Consider the following 24,704-nt stretch of genomic DNA (forward strand, 5'->3'; position numbering starts at 1 on the left):
GTGGACCAGACCCCAGTGCTGTGTGCTGGGCAAGCAGCTAAACAAGCCATGGTCCCAGCTGTTAAGGAACTCACAAATGTAAGGGGGAACTAATAATTATTGTGCATTGTAACCCATCCTAAACAGAAACACAGGAGTCAGTTAACTCGCCTCCACCCTTATTTCCTCATTGGTTTAAATGACAGACACACTACCTATTTCTTGATATTGCTATGTATATAAATGAGACAATGTATGAAAAACACTTAGGAGGCTACCTGGCACACAGTAGGTGCTCAGTGAACAATAATTTGTATTTATGGAGCCCAGTCTAGAAACCTGGCATATAGTAAGTGCTCAGTACATTTTATCAGTGTTACCAAACTCAGGTCTAGCTGCTCCCAGCTTGAAAATCAATACTCAAGAGGCAAGTGTTGGTAGAAACGGAAAATGTTGCCTTTAATCACAAAGCCAGCAATCTGGGGAGAAGGTGGACTTGTGTCCCCAAACCAACTCCAAAGATACTACTTGGCCATGAAAGTTTTTAAAGGGAAAAGGGGAAGTAATCTCAGTTAATCATTGAGGTAGGAGGTCAGACTCATAGGCTCCCACTGCGTTCAGGCTTGTCATCTCCTCCTGATCTTTCTTTAGATGCTGTTTGTTCTTGAGATTACTGAAGGGAAACCTGGGGAAGAGATCTGGTCGTCTGTTAATTACTTATTCTTCATTTCTACTTCTTTGATCTAAAGAAAGAACCAACAGGTTAAGCAACGTATTGTGTGATCCAAAGATTTGAAAAGTGTGCTTGGACCAGAGATGAGTAGAGCATGGGGGCGCCTGGTTTAAGGTTAGTGACAATATCAAGGTGACAAGACAGAAGGGACCTCCTGCAGAGAGCTCCTTCCTGCAAAGGGCTCTTTCCTGCCAAAAGCTGCTTACACCAGCATTATTACTATTATTATGCATGTAAAATACCTTGTACACAATAATATACATGGTTTCCTTCCTTCCTTATTCTCCCTAGCCACAAGTCCTTTAGAAGCCAGGGGCCTGGAAGGCCCTATCCTCAGCTGTGACCCATTCCCTCGTGTACCTTACAATGATCAGAGCGTTTCATTCCATTTTGCAGGTTTAAATTGTGGAGAGTATCAAGGCAGTCTCTGGTCCCAACCTCTAGGGCTAGCCAAGTCTTTATATTGGGAATACGATATATATCAGTGAGATCTCAGAAACAGTACACGATCGCATGTTTTTAGAACAAACAACGAATGTGTTTCAAAGGAAGAGGAACTCACCACAGGCTGGCATAGTAAGAGAGGCTGTGTGGGCAGTGTCCATCCTGCCCTGGGAGGTTCCTAGTGTCTGTGTAATCCCGCCCACTGGGAATGATGGCTTTGATCTCCATAATCATTAGTAGGAAAATAGGAAGGGACCCCTGCCAGCACTCACATTTCTGCTCAAAGCTAGGCCTCGTACATATGTTGCTTCATGTCGTCTTCACACCCACCCTGTGAGGTATTTTCACCCCAGGTCACTCAGCAAAGTTGTGTCACCTTCCCTGACAACTCTTGAAAGTAGTAATAGTGAATATCCTTTAAAAATAGTCAACAATTTGATTTTTGTCTATTGCAGAGAACTCTCCATTTCTTGCCCAAATATTCCAAATTTACAAGTCTCGTGGCTTCCACTGGGGAAGCACCACCCACCAAGGCCTTCATAAATGGAAGTAAAGGGTTCCCAAGGCCGTACAGCTTCAGGTCACTCTTGAAGATTCCCAGGCCAGGTAAAGAACGCCACCCTGGGCAGATCCAAAGGCACCAAGAGACAAGCCCGCAGCCCGTCCTCTGGTGGCCGGCCCACCCCATCCCAGATGCTACTAGACCAGGGGTGCTGTGCCAGGTCAGGGGGCCTGAGAGGACGGCCCTGACATTCACCAGCCACACAGTGGCACGTCTGTGGAGCTCGGCCACACACGTGGCCTGGGAAGCAAACAGTGGGCTACACCTGTGACCTGGGCAGAGCATTCATGGGGTACAAATGCCAAAGTAAAAACAGTGAGATCACCCAGCCTGGCACTGGGAGGAACAGAGTCACCCGGCTGCCCTTTCTGTCTTCTCTGAGCACAGAGCACCCCACAGCCTGTGCCCCAGCATCTGTCCCTGGCGGGGCCACCTTTGCTGCTGACACTGAGCAGTCTGGCTGACTTGTCTCGCACAGAACACGTTACTGTTCTGTGGGTAGAAATTCCTGGATAGATAAGAGTCTGTGTGTGCCCTGTTCAGCTTCAGGGGTTTTTTGACTTGCCTAGATTACATTCAGTTATTTCCAAGTAACATTTATTGAGGTCCTGTCATGTTAAGACACTGTGCTTAGAGCTGTGGGATTTGAGAGATGGATAAATTGACTAGGGTCCAGTAAAGGAGGAAAAATGTGGGGATGCCACTGACACACAAGGAGGCCGTGATAAGTTCTTGCCCTTGCAGAGGAGGCAGGACAAACAGGACAGATATTCCAGAGAGAGGTCCAATTTTCTCAAAGTCACACAGCTAATAAGTGGCAGAGCCAGAATCTGAACCTTGACTAGCTGAGCCCATAGTCTTATCCACTATCCTATCCTGCCTCTAAAAAAGCAGAACAGCTTTCATTTTCACCTGCAGTTTGGGGACGATAATACTGTTGGTGATAGAAAATCGCACTGAATTGGTTTTAATAGTAATGAATCCACCTTGTGACTAACCAGTGGCTTCTGGATAAGAAAATAGGCAGAGTCTGTGCTTAGGTAGCAATTTTCTCTTTGCAATTATCAGATTATTAGGGAACAAGAAATATTAATTGTCATTCATTGACATTGTGCTAGGCAATGTAAGTGTAACCACAAAAAAAAAAAAAGAGAAAATTATACATGTATATAAATGGTTATATCACGAGTTAAAAAGTAGCATGCAGAGGAAGGGAGATGATATGTTTTGGAACTATGGAAGTTGGAGGGTGGATGGATTGGTTCAAGAAAAGCATAAACAATGAGCCAGGTCTTGAAAGTTGAATAGGGATCAAACCTGTGTCCTCACTATTAGGTTGCTTGACCCACCAAGCTAAGCAAGGCGGGTACGATGATAGTCAGGAGCCTGAACGGAAATGCCTACTTCGCCAAAACGTCTCTCCCACCTGCCTTGCACGGTCATCAGAAATCCAGCTTTAGGCATTCATTCCTGGGCTAGGGCCCTACACTCTTCAAGCATCCTTTTTAAATCACAACTTCTGCTGAGACGGGTGACTCATCCCAGGTTCCAAGCCATTAAGCTAGTCGTGTGAAGTCATTTGTCAAATTTCTTTCTTCTGGAGATGTTCTTTGAGAATCACGTTTAGAAAAGACTTGAGTTTGGAGGATGGGGCAAAGGAAAGAGATCATTTGAGTGTATGAGTAAAGAGCCAACATTTACCGTTTACAATGTGCCATGCACTGTTCCGAGACCTTTTTATGTACGAACTTATTTAATCATCACAGCAATAGAATGTTCCCATGTTGCAGGTGAGGAAACTAAAGTACAGAGAAGAGAAGTGACTTGCCCAAGGTCACTAAGAGATCTGTGAGTAGGCGATTCTCCCACAGTGGTGACAGAGCACCCAGAGGACTGCATGAGAATAGCAAGGACTTGGGAGGAGGGAGAGAGACGACAAAAAGGGGGTCAAAAGGAAGTGGGAGGTCATCAAAAACAACCTCACCTACACACACGTTCTGTTGAGGACCAGGTGGTGATGGTAGCGGTGTTGATGATGGTCATGGTGTTGAGAGTAAAGGTAAGGTACCTGTATCCACTGAGCATAGAATATTTTATTAGGAAAAGTAACACATTGTTTTATTAATAGTATTTTTCCCTTTGGATAGAAAGAGATACATATGGTCATGTACACAATATAGATTAGGTGGTTACAGCACTGTGTACACCTGAAGAGCACTTAATTACTGAATACATCCACATACATCATTTCATTTGAGCCTTAGAAAAATCCCAAGAGCGATATTATATTGCCCTTTTGCAAATGGAAAAACTGAGACTTAGGGACAGGAAGTGATCTTCCAAGATTATGGAATATGGTTTGGGGGTCTCAGTGCCTCATACTGATGGCCTTTTAATGCAAACTCCGTGCTCGTAATTGGTGCCATGAAACCCCAGCCTACTCAGCAGACCCTTTCTGAGCGCTTTGTCATAATTCCATTTCCTTTGCCTGAGTACTTTTCTAAGGTGTAAGCTTGCCTTCATGTCCTGAAATACTTGCGTATTTTCATACAATTCTCCTTTTTTGACGGACAGGTTTATTTTCTATTATCTTTAACGAAATTTCCAGAGATAGGACGTAGGCAGTTCTGTTCATAGGATTTATGTTTGTTTCTTTTTGCAAAAGAACCCTTTAGGTCAACGCTGGGTCATTCGAGCCAATAGAATTATGGTCATCTAACACAGATGCAATCATTCAAATCTAGACGCCCTCGAGACACACAGATCAATGTGTGTCTAGCTATTTTAGTGACAGTTTACATGCCCCTATCTAGTTCTTTTCTTTGATTCTACTTATTTATTAGTTTGCATCATAACTGACAAATTAATTGTCTTGATGTCTAGACTATGAAATATTAAAAGCCAGCTGTTAGCTGGGATCCATTAAAGAGTTCATTCTTCATGTGAATAATAAGATATGGTCATTTCCAGAATCTCCCTTTTTAAAAAAAATGTATTTCTACTACTGTGCACATTTGTGTCCCAGATAATCCTCAGAACGACAGGCTTTTTGAGTGAGTATTTACTCACATCCATACCTGCAATCTACAAGATAACTCCAGTTAACATCTGACTTTTAATGCTTCAAGCAGTAGATCCCAAAACAATTGATGAATGTTTTAATTATAATGCGAATTTAGTCCAGGGCGTATAAAACCTTCCAGTCTGAGAAGGGAACTGCACCCTTATCTGATATCTGCCAATAATTTGTTTTCTTACCTTAGATTTTCTTAACCCTGTGGATCTCAAACTCTACTGGGTATCAGAACCATCTGGAGAACTTGGTAAATATACAAATGCCCAGGCCCCATCCTATTTCAATAAGCCTGGTCTCCTGCCTTCTTTAATAGCGTCTCATGTGACTGATATTTACCAAAATTTGAGATTCACTGATGTAGTCTTTTGAGATTTTAATCCCTCTAAAAAGAAATATCTCATTGGTTTGAGGTTTGGGGGAACGAAAGGATACAGAAATAGCAGGAAATCCCTGAAAACCATCATTGCCAAGCAAACATGGAAATAACACAGTTCAAAATGTATGTAAGTTTTTTTCACATTGAAACTATACAAACATTTGGTATAATAAAACCTTGTTAGCTTGATATTATAAGAAATTAAACCCTAGCAATCTTACTGGCGAGGTACAAATTGGTCTCCAGCTGCCTTTTCTGATAGATTTTGATGAGATTGGAGGAGAGCCATATACCTACCAGGAGGGAATGAGCTTTGTCACACCAAAGAGAAGAGGTTTTGCAAATTCACATCTCACCTAGGTTCTAAATTTTTTGCCATTTTCTGAAATTCTTTAGGGGGTATGAAGTTGCATTCAGCATATCCATTATCAAGCTAAGGAGGTTCTGTAATAGAGGGTTTTGTCCCTTTTTCTTTCTTCCTTTTTTTTTTTTTTCTTTCTCTTTTTCTTTTTTTAAATCTGAAGGAAAACATTCAGGGCTTCAAAACACTAAAGAGAAAATTTTGGCTTAGGCCAGTGTTCAGTCTAGAGCCAAACTTACAGTGGAATTCAAATGCATATAGTAAGGAATTTATTCATAGCGGCTATCCTAATAATCTTTCACCTTGCTCTATTCAACTGTCTTAAAATTTCCTGTTTCAAACAGCTGTTACTTGATTAAAACAATGTTAAAATTTTTTGTCTCTGCTTTCATATCAAATAACGTAAATTTTTGTTTATAAAATTGGATCATTGAAATCTCAACCAATCCATTAATAAATAAATAAATAACAGAGTTCACAGCATCCTTGGCAGGCAGAATTGAAGAAGCCTGGAATCATGTCTCATCCCTCCTTGGGAATGGAATAGGAATTATATATGCCCTTCTCTTCTTGGGAAGATAATCAAGAATCCTCCTTAAGTAAATCCCTCGAGTTTTCCCGTGAGCCAACCAGGACTTCTTAGTCCCAGATGTGCCAGCACTGCCCCAACAATAAACCTGCCAATTAAGCAACAGAATATCCTTATCATGAATGTAATTACAGACAGTAATTACGAGCTCGTAAACGCCTCCCACGAATGGAGCCCTTTTCCCAAGCCACCTCGGACTCTTTTCTTAGGAAAATGGAAGGCAATCCTATCCCCTGCCTCACCGCAAAAATAACCTCACTTGCTTAGAAGAAATTCCCGCTCTTGCTGGCCCAGGGGACGTGCTGAGCAAACTTTAATGGGCTGTGCTTTAGGGAGGAATGTCCCCTTGGGTGGGGTCCCTTCCAGCATGTCTCATCCGCGCATGTTGACTAGCTCCCTTCCCTAGGGAGCTGTGACTACCCAGTTTGGCTATATTTCTTAATTTCTGTGCAGGTAGGGGAATTAATACCACATTTTAAGAATTTCTGCGGAAAAATCAAATGTTGGAGGCGCTACAAAAAACTGTGATAACTTTAACATTACTTGAAATGGGGCATTAGGGACTTCCCTGGTGGCGCAGTGGTTAAGAATCCGCCTGCCAATTCAGGAAGCCCTGGTCCGGGAAGATCCCACATGCCGCGGAGCAACTAAGCCCGTGCGCCACAGCTACTGAGCCTGCACTCTAGAGCCCCTGAGCCACAACTACTGAGCCCACGTGCCACAACTACTGAAGCCCGCGTTCCTAGAGCCCGTGCTCCGCAACAAAAGAAGCCACCGCAATGAGAAGCCCGCGCACCGCAACGAAGACTAGCCCCCGCTCGCCGCCACAACTAGAGAAAGCCTGCACGCAGCAACAAAGACCCAACGCAGCCAAAAATAAATTTTAAAAAATAAAAATAAAATGGAGCATTACACGGTGCAATTTCCCGAGGAATTAGAGTCCGTGACAATTGAGTAGACATCATAGAAACATGCATGGGTGAGAAGGCTTTTCACTTCTGTAGAAACAAAATGAAACTCCTTTTGCAAAGTTAACCCTTGCATTCAGTGGCTTTATATTTAGCTCGTGAAAACCTTTTTTTTTTAGGCCACACGGCGTGGCATGTGGAATCTTAGTTCCCGCACCTGGGATCGAACCCTTGCCCCCTGCAGTGAAGCACGTAGTCTTAACCCCTGGACTGCCAGGGAAGTCCTAGCTCATGAAAACCTCAAACCCTCATGGATACTAGGTCCTTGAAAGGATTCCACACAGATAACGTTTCATCTGAAATGCCATACCATCTCCCAAGATCCTAAGCTGTTTTTTTCTTTTCATGGAAAGTGAGACTAAGTGCCTGTAATTGCAACAGGAGCTGGCACGGTGGAGTCCAGACCTTTTGGATTTACCATGCATTGAATAACGCCCTAGAATCTGAGGAGAAGGAACCCAGGTCTAGTTCACTCCCCTCCCACGATGCCTAGCACAGCCCTTTGCCTAGACTGAATTTTCAGGGCTCTTCTCTGAATAAGAGCAAATATTACATCCAAAAGTGTTGTACGATTTTGTTGAAAGGGGATCATTTGTTACTGGCCAAGTTAGGGTATTTCATGCTGCAGTATTTCCATTGACTGTGACAGAGAAATCACGTGTCGATTATTGCTATCTTGCTGTAGTTGTTCACAGTCTTCTCCTGTACTAGAAATAAAGTGAATGGGTATCAGGATTTCCACACAGTAACCCCAAGACCAGGAAAGGTAAATGCAACTTCCAAAAGGGGCTGAGAACCGATGACACCTTTAGAGAAACCACCCCTAACCAACATCTCTGAAGGCATCTAGTAGCTTTACAGAGGGGGCTTGTGAAAAGCGAAAGCGTGTTTAACCCTTGCATTAAGTAATTTAAAATTCATTTTAAGTGTCTGAACAGCAGCTTTAAACTCCCAGTACTATGCACAGACCAGGATGGACTTGTCTCTCTGATGTGGGTATTCACGGTCCTTTGGCCCTTTCAGCATAAAAGAAATTCACTTATCAATTAGTCTTTCCATCACTGTCTATAATCACTTTAAAAGTAGAACTCTATATTTTTTTCTCATTTTGACAGACAGTAGCCTACGAATTTCTGGAAATATGGGTGACCAGATGGATTATGTTTTTGAATGTGACTGCATCTACAAATTATATATATTAGCATACTCCTTTTTACTCTCTACTTTATAGCCGTATTCAGTAAAATATTCAAGGAGGTAAAATTTGCCACCAGGGAAGGTTAGTGTGAGAACGTTTTCATTATATTGTCCTATTGTTTCCCATTCTCTAGAGGGCAGACCTTCAAGTCCCTGTAAATTGAATAGAGAAAACAGCATCGTATACATAAACCATTAACTGCCTGTATCTCAGCGCAAGAGACATGTGGCTTTTCATTCTATCATTAGGGCTCTTAATTTACCCCACAAATAAAGCACGATCTGCTCGGCTCAGCTGATCTCCTCGCCTGTTTGGGACGACATTGAAACCATCGACACAGTTTCTCTTGGAAGAGCCAGCCCTTTGTGTCAGACTGTCGGGAGTGGAAGGTGACAGGGAGAACAGGATTGTCACTTTCACGTAGCCACGTGGCACGTCCCTCTTAAGCAACAGGGTGCCTCTCAGGTCAGCCTGTGATAACACCCAAGTCAAACAAGGCCGATTCCTGGACGTTTTATGTCCTGAGGATCTGAAAAGTGTCCACGGCCAGCCCTGACCCTCGAGACCTCAAATGGTCGTCTAAGCAGTCACATAAATTGGTGTCCACTTGCTCCCGGGCCATTGCTGTTGGGAGCAGGGCTGGCGAAAGGGCAGCCTTCCCATGGAGGAGCTGACATCTCTGTAGGCAGTAAAATCGGGAGAATGTGTTGATTACTCCGACAGGCAATCCAGCGCCAGTGGCTCCATGCCCGAGGCTGACACCCTCTGCATCTTATGACCACTGACTGTCAAGGGGAGGGGTGTGCGAACGCTGTCAGCCCCAAAGAACCGAGAAAGCACTTGCCTTCCAAACCTCTCCATCTCAACCCCATCCTGACAATGCCAAAGCTCGTCATCTCGTGTTTTTCAACCCTCCAGAAAATGGCCTTCCAGCCTGGGACAAGCCGAAGACTTGTCCACACGGCGAGCAGGAGTGGAAGCTTGTGGGAATGTCTGAAGCCTGCCTGCACAGGAAGAGCCCCCCAGAGAGGCGCAGCGCACTGAAAAATGAGCAGTCGCCCCGGCACCTCATCCAGGCCACCTGGACCAGCTCCATATTCCATCTGGACCACGATGATGTGAATGATCAGAGCGCCCCTAACGCCCAGACCTTCCAAACGGAAGAGAAGAAATGTAAAGGTAACCAGATTTTTATTAGACCCGAGTTGCCACAAGGAAAAGAATTTTCTGTTAAGTGTGTGCTCTGTTTCCACTGAGTCCCCGTATGGTGTCCATGTGTTTTCCCCAGCTGCTCTCTTCGGAAGTTTCTTTATCCCCATATCTTCTGGGAAGCATAAAATAAGTGGGTTCCAAAGGAAAGCAGTTAATTTCAGCTTCATGTTGGGGCACTTGGGGATTTTTCTTTCTCTAATTAGCAGGAGGGTTGTTAGTTTTGGCTTCACTTCTGTTTTCCAAGCTAAGTAGAAACAGACATTGATATTGTTACATAACTACTTGCTTTGAAGCATGTGTGTGTGTGTGTGTGTGTGTGTGTGTACATGACTTTTCCCAATTGTGCCAGTAGCTAATGGGATCTCAAAGTCTACCTTTAACCTAAATAGACAATTCATGTTCAAAAGAGAGGTTTGAAGTTGTTTTCCTTTACTCGTTAAATCCTGTGTCATCATCCTGAAAGGCGAGATTATGGTGTTAGGGGGTTGTCACCTCATAAAAAAATGTTAAACTGGCCTAAGTTTCTGATTGCATTAGATTTAACTGGTCTTTACCTCAGGTCGCCTCCACCCTGACAGATGTCTTTGTGTTGATCGCTTTATGGTCTTAGGGCTTCCCAAAATCTTTGCTTCTTAAATCAATTTGTGTCTTTAAATGTCCAAGTTCATGTGACCTCCCACTCTTTTTCAATTTAGCATTTTTAAAAATAAGGTCTTTTTCCATTTTCTTTAAGGATTTTGACTCATGATCAAGTTATTTTTTTATGGAAGTGTAGTTGATTTACAGTGTTGTGTTAGCATGATAAAGTTTTAAATGGTGTATTTGAAAATCTGCCAATCACATACGAAGATATATTAATGAAAGTTTGTAAAGACTCCTATATATGAGCCGTGAAGGACTTTTGCAAAGTGTTCTAACTTGAACATAAAACATGATTATATTCACCCCTCTCAAAAAACTGCTGGTCCTTTAACTTTTCTGAAAACACGTCAGAAGCTCCTTGGAACCACTAGTTGACCTGTGAAGTTGGGTGTGCGGATTGTTTCAGATGAAAATAGGATTATCTAAACAAATAATAAAATAGAGGTATGAGCTCTGATTTGAATGCAGTCAAAACCATACATGTTCTCTTGGGGAAGATTTGTGTTTGAACTCTCTCTCATCTTTATTATTTAGGAGATTTGAGAAATTGAAAGGGATATTTAGAAAAAGAGCAAAATAAGTTTTTCCAGAAAAGTCAGGATATAAAACAGATGTCTCTGTGTGTATGTGCACACTTGTTTGAAATGCAATTGAGAGTTAGTCTTAGAATTTGTAACCAGGTTGTGTCTTCAGATTTTAGGAGCTGGTGTCAAGACCACATCAGTTCTTGGTTCATAGTGAAATGCCTTGGTTTACAGGAAACTGCAGTGTCCTCATGATCTAAGGACCTCACAAACTAAATATGACTTATTCCTAATTGGTACCCATATTCATTCACTCATTCATTCATTCATGGATCCATCCCCATCATTTGTGAGAAATCTTGGCCTTGGATATGCAGAGTTTGTGACACTGTCCAGTTTCCAGTTTGTTGGTAAACCTTGAAAGCAAAAGGAATGAGTTTCTATTTGGATCCAAGACCCTCAGTGTTGTAAATACAGTGATTAAGGTCACAGATTTTTGAGTCTGCCATATTTGGGCTAGAATCTCAGCCTTTCCACTTTCTGTCCTTGAGCAAACCTATGTGACTGTTGATAGAACTGAAGAAGATAATGGATTTAAGCGCTTTAGCACAATACCTCCCATAGCGCTCTCTAAGCAGCGGATTCATTCTTGCTGGGATCATTATGATCAGCTCTGCATCATTAAATCACATAAACTCCTTGGGCTGCGCTGAGTGCCTGGTGAGGGATGAAGAAGGACACCAGTACAGGTGGGTGTGGGGTGCGGCGTGACGTCGCAGGGGGCGGTTAGACTTGATCATCCATTTCGCATCCATTCAGCTCTCTTTTGCTGCAAGGCTGAGAATTGTGTACTAGGAAAATATAATTAAATTAGTAAATGAAAGTCCTTCCTCCAGATTCTAGTTTTAAAAGGAACGCAACTAAGGTGAACGCTCCCGTAGTTTCCAGAGCAACAGCCAGGGTTCACACTGGCATGGACGTGAAGCAATGCCTTGGTTCAGCGTGAAGATGCTGAGGAAGCCTACTGTCGTGGCCAAAACTGTAAACTGCATTTCACTCGTTCCCAATGGACACCTGTACTTGATGAGGTGGTGGTGAGGCCGGGGAAACAACTGGAGTGGTTGCTTTTCTTCTCCCAGTTGGGCCCTCTCCATCTACTCAGCTCGCCAGCCACTTCCTCACAGGATCTGTGAGAAGAGCTCTATTTTGACAGCCATCCAGGCTGGGCATTGATTTCCTGGCTCTCTCTGTCTAGCCTGCAAGCGTGCTTGGTATCTCTTTCCTGGGCTACCATTCCATGCCTGCGTCCCATCTGTGTTTATTAAGCGCCTACTATGTGCAGGAGTTTGTCCTTCATATCCTTGAAGAAATAGCAGCAGGGCCAAAAATCCATCCAGGTACCCCCATTTCAAGGACTCCAGATGGAATTGATGAGAACCAAGTGACCCTTAAAGATACAGAAAGAGTCTGCAGTGAAGGAGCCATAAGAACAAATGGGCTGCTTGAAGTTCTGCAAAAGCCCATCTCCCAAATCAGTGATCTAGCCAGTCTAGACCAATGCGCCTCTGAGTGTGTTTTTTTTTTTAATTAATTTTTATTGGAGTATAGTTGCTTTACAATGTTGTGTTAGCTTCTACTGTATAGCAAAATGGTTTGTGGTTGGGTACCCTTCTGCAAACTATTACTTCCTACCTGGTTCTATTGATGCAAGTACAGAAACCGAGAAAAAGCTTTAGAAACAGTCATAGCCAAATAGCGTCGCAATGGCCTTCAAAGGCATGATCAGTGGATCCATCTCACTGAACAGGGTAGAGTCTGGTTGGATATTGTCAGACTCGCTTGGTGGGTCACGCAGGGCCAGAGCTCTGTATAAAAATCTTGTGCAGCAGAACCAAGGGTTGGGCCATCGTGGACTGGATATTTTGTAAATTATTCGAGATTTACTGATTTATGCTTTGCAGTATTCTTTTTCTTTTCTTTTTTTTTTTTAAATCTATTTTTGGCTGTGTTGGGTCTTCGTTGCTGCGCGCAGGTTTTCTCTAGCTGCGGCGAGCGGGGGCTTCTCTTGTTGCGGAGCACGGGCTCTAGGCGCACGGGCTTCAGTAGTTGTGGCACGCGGGCTCTAGAGCGCAGGCTCAGTAGTTGTGGCACACGGGCTTAGTAGTTCCGCGGCATGTGGGATCTTCCCGGACCAGGGCTCGAACTCATGTCCCCTGCACTGGCAACCGGATTCTTAACCACTGCGCCCCCAAGGAAGTCCCTTTGTAGTATTCTTAATGTTTTTCTCTAGGCTTATTTTTGGTAGGTACTGAATGCCTTCTTTTTCATTTTGATCTGAATACTGCTTTTATTTTAATCTGCATGTACGTGTGCTCCTATGTGCTACAACCGTTGTAAGGAAATTAATTGGTAACACATTTAAATGAAATGAGAGCCCTGGAGCCCTGACGTTCTGCTGCATATCCCACAATTCAAATCTGCTCTAGTGCCAGAGGCTATTTCCAGCCTGAAGCAAGCGACCCTGTTCCCCTCCCCCAGCCATGCTGCGCACCTTAGAGTTTTTGTCACAATGTGAGCTAATTGCCCAACGGTGAGGACCACACCCTACTCCCGCCCACCTCCTTCCTTCCCGGAGTCTGAGATGAAGCTCCCAGCTCTCCAACCAGTGGCACTAGCAGCACCTGAACCTCTTAGAAATGCAGAATCTCGGGCCCCAGACTACTGAACTGGAAGCTCTGGAAAGGGGCCCAGGAATCTGTATTTTAACCAGCCCTCTGAGCCATTCTTAAGACTTGAGCCTCAGGAAGTGCCTGAGAATACGGACAAGCTCTTAGAACCAGTAAAGGAAAGGGTCTGCCACCTAGTGGACACTCGGGGAATGTGCATTTTAATTCCTTTCCTTGAGCGCACCTGGGGAGCCACCTGAGTCTCTCCATTCTTGATGGGTCCTCCCTTTAGGCCTGGGCTTCTCTTAATTGCCCACTGGGTGTTCTGCTCAGTCACTCTGCCCAGTAACATCCGTCTGGGACTTGAACCCTTCTGAGAGTCCCGCTCTGTTTGGCCGGAGCCCCGCTCCTCCTCCAAGTTCTTACAAGGCTTCTCCGCTCAGCCCTCCCGAGCTTCTCTCTGGGAACCACAGGTCCCACCAGCCCCACAAGGATGGGTCCTGGACAGATGCACGCACCCCTGTAGCTGGATCTTGTCAGCCCTGCTGAACCCAGACAGTCAGACCTCCAACCTGGATGTTTGCCCTTGACGTCAATCAGGGACTTTGCTGAAACACTGGAACCTGGTGGGAGAAACAAGGCGGGGAAAGACCCATTTCCGGGGTTGCATCAGAAAAAAGGTAGCAATCTGGTGATCTCACCGGATTTTCTCTGTAGGTCCGTTCTGTGTTTAGTATCAAGAGAATTGAATCTCAGGTACCCAGAAAGGCAAGAAAGCATAGTCAAAATAATTTTACTAGGAAGTTACTTTCTCTCACTGTAAAAGCCTCCCGTGTACGGAAAGTAAAAATTTCCCAAAAGTTCAACAAAAAATGACTTTTAGAGATCGTTTGTAATTCCATCCTCCAAGGATCTTAGAATCTTTATTATAGTTCAGTCTTTTTTTCTGTGCATATCTGCTTTTTACAAACTTGGAATCATACTAGGCATGCCATTTTGAACCAGCTGTTAAGGCTTAACAATATATCATGAACATGTTCCCTTGTCATTAAATATTCTCCTGAATCCTGACTTTTATTGGCTATAGATTATTCTTGCTTATAGATACAATTTGTGAAACCAGTCCCCAAGATGTAGACAAGTTAAAGCACTTTTTAAAGCAATTTCTTATGTCCGCAAAGGGGCAGACTATCAACACAAGCCTTCAGAAGGAGGAAAGAAGTGAACCAAATCAATGAGGACCATTTTAAATGATGTATAATCCTCATCTACCCAAATAACAAAGTGTTCTAAAAATGAGAGACGTGAAGTCAAGTTATGGTGTGCATTATAACCCTTCAAGTTAGTCACATTTTCAAACACGTGATGGCTATCTTTGTCCTTAAGTAAAATACAAGGACATCTTCAGGTAATTGAGTGTTTCAGAAGGTCGGGGATTAAAAAGCTTTAGCCCTCCCACCCGTAGACCATCTGCTCCGTCCATTTCCACTCTCCTCTCTGCCCCTTCTCCCCATCCATCGGGAAGCGTGGTTCCAGCTGAGAGCACCAGTGTAATTCACACACCTCAAGGGCATCGGGGAGCCTCAGTCATCAGCATGAGAATAGGTGCTCTCCACCAGCTTCTGGCACGTGCCAGAGAGCTCTGAGATGTGATACTTCAAAGGCAGGGAAGCCACCCATCAGTAGCCCAGGGCAGGCAGAAGGAGAAGGGCTAGAAAAGAAAGCCCAGACCACTTCATCTGTGGAGAATCCGCTCACTAACTTTGTGAGGATGACAAAACAACTCCGGTGACCTCTTGGTGTTTTCTGAAGTGTAATAAGGTATATAATGCAGAGTAAAACTCACATGATTGTATAAGGATTTCTTATTGATTGCCTAGACGTTTTGCAATGGGACCTATATCACTCGCCCTTTGAGATAATAAAAACACATTATAATGTGAAAAACAAAGAAAAGGAAAGAAAGAGAAGTCATCTGCTCGACTGGAGGGGAGGGAAACTGGGAACAGCAATGTCAAAGGAAGACAAACCTCAGAAATTCAAAGCTCTGTTCCACCCAACTGCAGTTTTCATTGAGATGCAGCGTGGAGCAGTGGGAGACCACCGGCTTTTCGAGGCCAATTTTGCAGCGTCTGTTACAGGAAAGCCTGGAGCCCTCCTTCTCCAGTTTTTGTTACCCTTTTGGACCTTGAAATGCATTGGCGAACTAGATAAACGTAAATGAAGAAAAGCAGAACAAACCATCACGTACACAGCTAGAGTAGAGGCATAAACAACCGAGAAAAGAATCCATAGCAACAACAAAGGTATTTTTCAGACTCTTTTAAAAAAGTTTAAAAAATTAAACAAGAAACCAAGAAAAGTATGAAGGAGCTGAAATGAAATTTGCACCAGGCAGCCTGGCTCAGACATCAGAGCTCTTAACCATCATACTTTTATAGCACAAAAGGGCGAGAGAATTCCAGGAACCCTAAGGAAGAAATCTAAAACCTTGGAGAAGATGCTGGTCTACACGAGGCGAACACGTGGGGCAGTTAGACCTGCCAGGACGGAGCAGTGCGACTCAGCACATACTTAGCTTTACAGTCTAAGGTCAAATTCTCGCACAGCCACTTACCAGCCGTTTAACCTTGAGCAAGTCACTTAGCCCGCCTGAGGCTGTTTCCTCGTCTGTAAAATGAGGTCTCGCCTCTCTCATCGAATGGTGAAAAGAAAGAAGCTTAGGTGATTTCACAGAACACCGTGAGTGCTCAATAAATAAGAGTTATTTTCTCATCATGAAGCTCAGAAACATTATGAGAAGCAGATAGGATATTAGGGATATAGAACGCCCAGGTGAGAATAACCACTAAGTTGATGCTAACGGGATTGAAGTTTTTAAAGCCAGGAATATAACGGAAGCAGGGGGAATAGACACAACAGCCGAATCCTGTGATAATCCCAACAGGTAGTTTTCAGACGAAATCCGGGACAACATGGGAGGTTAACTTGCTGACCTTGCATTGAAGTTGAAAAGATACTCTTCGGAGAGTCAACCATAAAAAGTTATCAGAGGTGACCACTGGAGTTCAGAGTCCCTCCCTTCTCCCACGGGTTGCCCTGAATGCCTGTAATTCCATCATGGCCCTTTCTCTGTGGTCTTTCAAAATGCAAACCTCCTGGCCGGATATCTTATCAAGTCACTAGTAGCTCCAAGTGGAGAATTGGGTCAGATTCCTTTCCTCCTCAACAGGGTCCAATAAAGGCAATAGAAGGAGTGGGAACGGGAGGAGGCCAGGAGAGGGGTGAGGGTCACAGGGAAACGGGTGAGAGAGAGAGAAAACAAGGAGCAGGACTCCCATGCGGCACTGTACAGGTTCTCAGGTTGTGCACTGTACAGTAGGAGTGGTATTCCCCACAGACATGGCGCCCTGAAAACAAACGTCACCACCTCACTGCTGGCCAGGAGCTGACCCGGAACACAGGATGAAAATACAAAGACGTTCCAGTCGCATTTAGGCAGATGTGTGGATGGCATATTGATCATTGGCTCTCAAGATATTCCAAGACTGATGTTCACACATACACACAAATATACATATGATTGGATAAATATATCAAATCATTACAACGTATGTTTTAAATATCTTGCAATTTTATTTGTCACTTATACCTCAGTAAAGCTGAAAAAAAAACCCATTCTGAGAATCCTCCTGTGACACAGCTGGCCTACTGCACTGAGTCTTAGGGAATGTCACTCAGCACGTGGTAGGCACATAGGGACTGTTTAGAACAGAAGACCATGGTTTGGCTCTTGGCTCTGACACTTTCCAGTTATTTAACTATGGACAAATCCCTAATTCTCTCCAACAAATACTGTAATCAGAGATTAGTTGGCCGCAAAGAAACCAAGGACATCAACCTACATTCCATCCTAAATGTCCATCCACAGAAGAATAGATAAAGAAGATGTGGTACATATATACAATGGAATATTACTCAGTCGTAAAAAAGAATGAAATAATGCCATTTGCAGCAACATGGATGGACCTAGAGATTATCATACTAAGTGAAGTAAGTCAGACAGACAAACACAAATTAATGATATAAACGAACACATTTACAAAACCGAAACAGACTCACAGATTTCAAAAACAAACTTGTTACCAAAGGGGAAACGTGCGGGGATGGTTAAATTGGGAGTTTGGCATTAACACACACACACTACTATATATAAAATAGATAACCAACAAGGCCCTACTGTATAGCACAGGAAACTCTGCTCAATATTTTGTAATAATGTATATGGGAAAAGAATCTGAAAAAGAATGAATATATGTATATGTATAACTGAATCACTTTGCTGTACACCTGAAACTAACTCAACATTGTAAATCAACTATAATCCAATAAAATTTTTAAAAATTAAAAAAATTAAAATGAAAAAAAGTAGGGAGTTCCCTGTTTGCCTAGTGGTTAGGATTCCAGGCTTTCACTGCCGTGGCCTGGGTTCAATCCCTGGTTGGGGAACTAAGATCCCACAAACCAAGGGGCACAGACAAAAAAAAAAAAAAAAAAAAAAAAGTAAATAGAAATAAATACAAAATAATGGCAAAAATAAAATAATTATTTCTCCAATACAATAACCATATTTCCCCCTGTGGGAAAAATAGAGCAAAATACATTAAATCAGTACTGGCCCCCAAAGCCTAAGCTATGCTCATCATGAAAACATAGCACCAGCTCCAGGATAAATTGCAAAATCAGTCGTCTTCTACTGCCTCTTTCAGCGTTCTTACTGAACCCTGGGCCAGCTATCCCCAGGAACAGAAGAGGCTTCAGGTTATTCTCAGTTCTTTAGAAAGTCTAGGCTTCTTCCCCCTTCAGTTTCTGAAAACGTACCCATGCTCCATCATAAACTTCTCTTCCCGAAGGTGTTGGTGACCAGTTCTACCCTCTATCCTTACCTCTGCAGGGCAGAGGCTTTGGGTTTTGAAAACCCCAGAGAAGCAGAAAATCCATGCCAAGAGCAACCTCTGGTAGTACCGTCGCAGACGAGGCAGGTCTCCTGGGGACAATTTCACCTGCACTTATCACCTGTGTGATGCTCATGATGAAATGTCTTTAGAGATGAGTCTCGGTTCCGGACCAATCCAGCCTCTTTGACTTGAATTGTTTCTCTACCCACACTGCAAAGATACCGGAAATCCAGAACCAGCCAGGCTTTGGGAAAGAGAGTCGGGAATCCTCCATGGTCCAGAGCCATCCTCCATGGCATCAGAACCATTGCCTCTGGTGCACCACTATCCTCAGGGCATTTGTCAGTATTGGCTTATACAAGAGACTTGACTTCGTTCAACTTTACTGCCTCTTAAAATATAGAACTGGGGACTTCCCTGGTGGTCCAGTGGTTAAGACTTTGCCTCCCAATGCAGGGGATGGGGGTTCGATCCCTGGTGGGTGAGCTAAGATCCCACATGCCTCGAGACCAAAAAACCAAAACATAAAACAGAAGCGATATTGTAACCAATTCAATAAAGGCTTTAAAAATGATTCACATCAAAAAAATAAATAAAATACAGAACTGTACTGCCAGTATGACTACTTAACTCAATTAGCTATACTGTGAGCTCACTCAGCATGAGTTAGAATATTGCATGTGGGTTGATGGTTTATTAGTCCAGATGGCAGTATTCAGTGAGTGGCAGGTTTTACCCCAACTACCCTACTCACAGTTGCCCCATAATTTGCAGCTACAAAGGCCATACGATCAGAAGCCAAGCCTCAGAACTAATGAAAAGATACTTATTTGGCTCTGTTTGCCCAGCTCTGGAAAAAACGTCTTATAAAAAGCCTAAGATATAAAACTAAAGGTCAAAACTATGTAAGTAAAAGAAGCTCCTGCCCTTTAAGGGAAGAAAAAAATACATGTTAATTTTTGCAGGAGTTTCAATTGACTGCGTTTCCAAGGAAACAGGTATCTGAAATGGGTTCATCTCATTTAATATTTATGGCCGGACATAGGGATAGTCCTTTCTGCTTATCCCTTTCTGGTTACACATGATATGCTCATTCTTAACTTTCTTTTGAAGTGATCATTCTATGTTTGAGTCTCATTTCTTCCACAAATAAAGGAAATAAATGCTTATTCTTATGATGTTTTAAAGTACTTTGCAATATTAAGAATATAAGCCTTTAAGAATGAAGAATATTAAGAATAGTGGTGATCACCACTAAAAAGTAAGAAAATAACACTAATCAATCTGACACACTTTTCTCAGATGAATCAAAGGCTATTGAGCTTGGCTTCTTGTTTTATTGGCAAGTTGGCTTACTTTTCAATTTTTGTTCTTCCAGTTTTATTGAGATATAATTGACATACAGCACTGTATAAGTTTAAGGCATAACATTTTGACTTACATTCATTGTGAAAGGATGACCACAATAAGTTTAGTGAATATCCATCATCCCTTACAGAGACAAAATTAAAGAAATAGAAAAAATATTTTTCTTTGTGATGAGAACTCAGGATTTGCTCTCCATAACGTACAGCAGTGTTAATTATACTTACCATGTTGTACATTACGTCCCTAGTGCTTATTTATCTTATAATTGGAAGTTTATACCTTTTGATCACCTTCATCCAATTCCCCCTCCCCCTTCCCCCCCCCAACCCCACATCTGGTAACAGAAAATCTGATCTCTTTTTCTATGAGTTTTTTGGTTTGTTTTTGAAGTATAATTGACCTACAACACTATGTCAGTTCCTGGTATACAGCTTAGTGATTCAATATTTTATACATGTCAAAATGATCACCACCAGGTCTGCTTAGTTTTGGGGTTGGTTTCTGTTTTTTGTTTTGTTTTTTTATATATTTTTTTATTTTATTTTATTTATTTTTGGCTGCGTTGGGTCTTCGTTGCTGCGCGCGGGCCTTAGTTGCTGCAAGCGGGGGCTTTTCTTGTTGCAGAGCTCGGGATCTAGGCACGCGGGCTCAGTAGCTGTGGCTCACGGGCTAAGTTGCTCCGCGGCATGTGGGATCTTCCCGGACCAGGGATCAAACCCATATCTCCTGCATTGGCAGGCGGATTCTTAACCACTGCGCCACCAGGGAAGTCTTGTTTTTCTTTTTTTTTTTAATTAATTAATTAATTAATTATTCATTTTTGGTTGCATTGGGTCTTTGTTGCTCTGCACAGGCTCTCTCTAGTTGCACCGAGCGGGGGCTGCTCTTCCTTGCGGTGCCCGGGCCTCTCATTGTGGTGGCTTCGCTTGTTGTGGAGCATGGGCTCTAGGCGCACAGGCTTCAGTAGTTGTGGCTCACGGGCTCAGTAGTTGTGGCTCGCAGGCTCTAGAGCATAGGCTCAGTAGTTGTGGTGCACGGGCTTAGTTACTCCAAGGCCTGGTTTCTGTTTTTAAGCGTTGAATTGGAAAAAGAAAATTGGTGGCAGGAGACCATCATGTCTTCAAGTTTGAGTGAGTTGTGTGCTTTCTTGGGAGATAAGGTTTCTAAGGTTTGCTAAGGCAAACCTATAAATCCCTTTTTATTTGATTTTAATCTCAGCTTTACCAAAAAGTGGAAGTGGTGCAGAGAACTCCCATACACCCTTCACCCAGATTCACCAACTCTTAACATGGTGCCACATCTGCTTTATCATTCTGTGTGTGTGAATACTATGTGTTTGTTTGCGTATATACATATTATTATTTTTCAGAACCATTTGAGACTAAGTTGCAGACATCATGCCCCTTTAAATACTTCAGTGTGTCTCCTGAAAGCAAAGAAATTCTCTTAGAAAACGGTGGTACAATGATCAAAACCAGGAAATTGAACACTGATGCGTACTATTATCTAACCTACGGACTTTATTTAAATTTCACAAACTGTCACTCCTCACCCCTCTCTCCCCACAGAGGAGAGGTCGAGGCTGAGAGCAGGACTGAGAGGGGACGTGTCTCTGGATCCTGACTTCATTCCCGACAGGGCTTGCCACTGCTGTTCCTTAAACCAGCTTGTTTTCCGGGCCAGGACCAGGCCAGGAGTGTGCCTTTCATTTAGTTTTTGTCTGCCTGGTCTGCTTTAATCTGTTCAAAACCTTTCTTTGTCTTTCACGGCACTTGACATCTGTGAAGAATGCAGGCTGATTATTTTCTAGAATGTCCCTCCGTTTGACTGGTGTTTCCTCATGATTAGAATCAGATTATGCATGTTGGGCAAAAATACAAAAAATGAAAATAAAAATTGTTGTATCACCTGATGTTTGCTCCTATAAAAATTTAAATTTAAGTATGTGATTCAGAAATAGTTTCCAGTCTTCCAAACCACCTACATCTTTGTGTGACTCCTCTTGTGGTTTTTTCCCCCCCTTTTTCTTTTCCGTTATGGTTTATTACAGGATATTGACTATCGTTCCCCGCGCTATACGATAGGACCTTGGTGTGTATCCATCCTATATATAATAGTTTGCATCTGCTAATCCCAACCTCCCAATCCAACCCTCCCCCCAACCCCCTCCCCCTTGGCAACCACCAGTCTGTGCCCTATGCCTGAGTCTTCTTGTGAGGCACCCGTTCAGTGTTCTAAGGGTGAATGTCTCAAGAATAAAAGTTATTTGTTTCCTTGTTACCAGTGACCTTTTTAAGGTTGGAATGACAGGGTGATGCTTACCTGGGGGTCACCTCTCTTGGTACTGGGACAGAAAGCAGATTCTCTGCCGTCTGAAGGCTGTTCTGAGGATAGCAAATAGATGCTGCCTCCTCGGTCTCTTCTCATGTTTAACTGGACTTTCTTTCCTTTCCACGATTCAAACCATAGTAAATTAGAAAACAACTAAGATCGGGGTATATTTTAGGTTAATCTTGATACCTGTAGTGTATCTTCCTAGACCACTTTGACATTTGAAATAGAATGAAGAATTTCGATTCACCAGTTCTAGATCTGGGTCTCAGGGTGCCAGCATGAAGTAGATCCTATTTTTGAAAACGTTTACAAATCCTCTTTTATTCCCCTCATCCTTCAAGGCCCAGTTCAAATATCACTTCCTCTGGGATCCTCCACTCCCCATCACAATGAATCATTTCTTTCTCATGCTGTCATGAAATTTAATTAAAGTACTTCCTGTGCTCTGCCGTATCACATTGTGGCTTTAAACATGCCTGTTTGATCCTCCGGTGACTGTGATTTTATCTTGATTTACATCAGAAATGTTTTTAATGTGTTCTCTGTGCCTAGTACTGTACTGTGTGCTGAGAATAAGAAGTTTGATGAGACACCCTGCTTCCTGCATGGGATTTCCAAATAGAAATGTTGGAAGAGCTTTGAGTTTAGACCTGAAATGAGCAGCAACCCTGTTTATAACCAAGCAATGATGAAAATTCTATTGGCTGGCATTTATCTTAGAGAAAAATAAAAAAGAATCTAACCTACATTGTTTTGGAAATAATAATTCCATTTTCTCCCCTGTTCACCTAACACTGGTGGTACTAGGGTGTCAGATACTGTCTTCTGCTTATTGATATGTTCTTTTAGTTGGGTTACAAACTTCAGAGGAAAATCATGTCTTCCTCCTATGGTGTATCCTTCATTAGGTCTAGGAAAATAACATACACAGTATGTTATATAAATAGTATTGATAAATAAATGATGTGAACTTATTAATTTTCTATCTGTTGACATAAATTTTAATTACCTCAAGCTACTTATTTATAATCTCACATCTATTTTGTCAAAGCTTTGTTGAGATATAGTTTGTGTATCATAAAATTCCTCTGTTTTAAGTGTACAGTTCCATAATCGTTAGTCTATTTACAGAGTTGTGCAACCATGACCACAATCTTATTTTAGAATGTTCCCATCACCCTCAGAGAAACTTTGAGCTGATTTATAGCTACTCTTCATTCCTGGACCCAGCCCCTGGCAACAACTCAGCTACCTTCTGTCCGTACTGATTTGCCTTTACTGGACACTGCCCAAGAGTGGAATCATACAATAAGACTGACACCTTTCAGTTAACATACTGTTTTTGAGGTTCATCCATGTTATTGCATGTATCAGTACTTTATCTGAACTTTTTACCTTTAATCGTTCTTCATAATACTTTCAAGCACAAGTGAAGAACTGGAGCCTTTAATGAACAAAGAATGCACCTTTTGAAATCGACATCAATTGTGGCAGCATCTAGATTTTGCATGAGTTGTTCTTCAAGGTGAAAAAGCAAAGTAAATGCAAATGACTCAATCACTCATTCATTATTCCTATTGTTAGGGAAATTTGTTATAAAATTAATCTCTGATATGTTACTCTAGAATAAAGAAAGTATACTATAGCTGTTAAATGTCAAAACCATTCCACTCAAACAAGCACTCAACTTTTCAAACCAAGTCTATCAGTGTGAATTACAATGAAATAATCACCTTAACACATTCAATTAAGGGGAAATGAATCTACACACTGTGGGTGATTAAATTAAAGCATACATAAAATAAGCGGCTATGTGATATTCATGCAAAGCATAAATGATATTCGTAAAATGTTAAAGGACTTCTTTTCTTCTCAGGATAGAGGGAAACAAACATATTAATATAAATATATGAAGTAGCATTAAATTAGGCACATCTTTGGAAAAACAGCTAAATCATCACAGTGATCTTAGAATTTGTGTTGAAACACATACTTAGTTGCCTAGAACTTTCAAAACGTAAAATAATTCTCTACTTAGAAAAGCAGTGTGGGGCAGTGAGACAAGCAAGTTCTAGAATAGCAATTCAAGAGCTGAAATTTCAATACTAACATCTTCCCTTAGTAACTACATCATAGTGAGAAAACCATCTCTTCAGTTTTCCACTCTGTCAAATGAATGGAAATACCTCCCCCACCAGTCTGGTTGTTTGGTTATGAAGACAACACACAGTAGATGTTATCAGCATTATTTAGCCAGGGCTCTAATTGAAGTTATACCAAAACGGAAATTTTATGGTATGTTTTCTAGATTATGATGCCCAAGCTTCCTCAGACTACAGTCAGGGAAGATTTGCTTTTGAATCCAATGCTCATTCACGAAAAAGAGCAGAGGTTCCACTGTTGGTTTAGAAAAGAGAAGAATTCAATGCTAATAACCATGGCCTAACATATATTTTAAAAGCCTTACTTTTTTTCTTCAATCTCCAGCCTTAAGGGTGCCATTCTGTATTCACTTTTGTGTGCATGCATTTGTCCTTTGGTCTGGATGCCGATCTCCTTTTGAATATTATCTCATTCCTTCAAAGCACAAGGAGACTTTATGATTTGTCTGTGGTCTTAGGAAACAGCAGTCAGAATAAAACCCTTGATCTTCATGCTGGGAACTCTTAGATGCCAGACATTGTGCTGGAATGTCCATCATTCATCATCACTCT

At 42.3% G+C, this 24,704-nt stretch overlaps 1 protein-coding gene across 20 annotated transcripts in view; it reads left to right on the forward strand.

Moving 5' to 3' along the window:
- THRB (thyroid hormone receptor beta) overlaps positions 1 to 24,704 on the forward strand; it is a 387,045-nt gene that overhangs the window by 301,820 nt on the left and 60,521 nt on the right. For 19 of the 20 annotated variants that reach the window (XM_036849746.1, XM_036849752.1, XM_036849747.1 and 16 more), the window contains one exon: positions 9,205 to 9,465. The exons of the other annotated variant lie outside the window; for it this stretch is intronic. In XM_036849746.1, coding sequence (XP_036705641.1) covers positions 9,205 to 9,465 — 261 coding nt within the window. The remainder of the gene's footprint in view (positions 1 to 9,204; positions 9,466 to 24,704) is intronic. 20 annotated transcript variants of the gene reach the window in all.

This window comes from Balaenoptera musculus, chromosome 4 (assembly GCF_009873245.2).
Source record: "Balaenoptera musculus isolate JJ_BM4_2016_0621 chromosome 4, mBalMus1.pri.v3, whole genome shotgun sequence".
In the NCBI taxonomy this organism is placed as follows: Eukaryota; Metazoa; Chordata; class Mammalia; order Artiodactyla; family Balaenopteridae; genus Balaenoptera; species Balaenoptera musculus.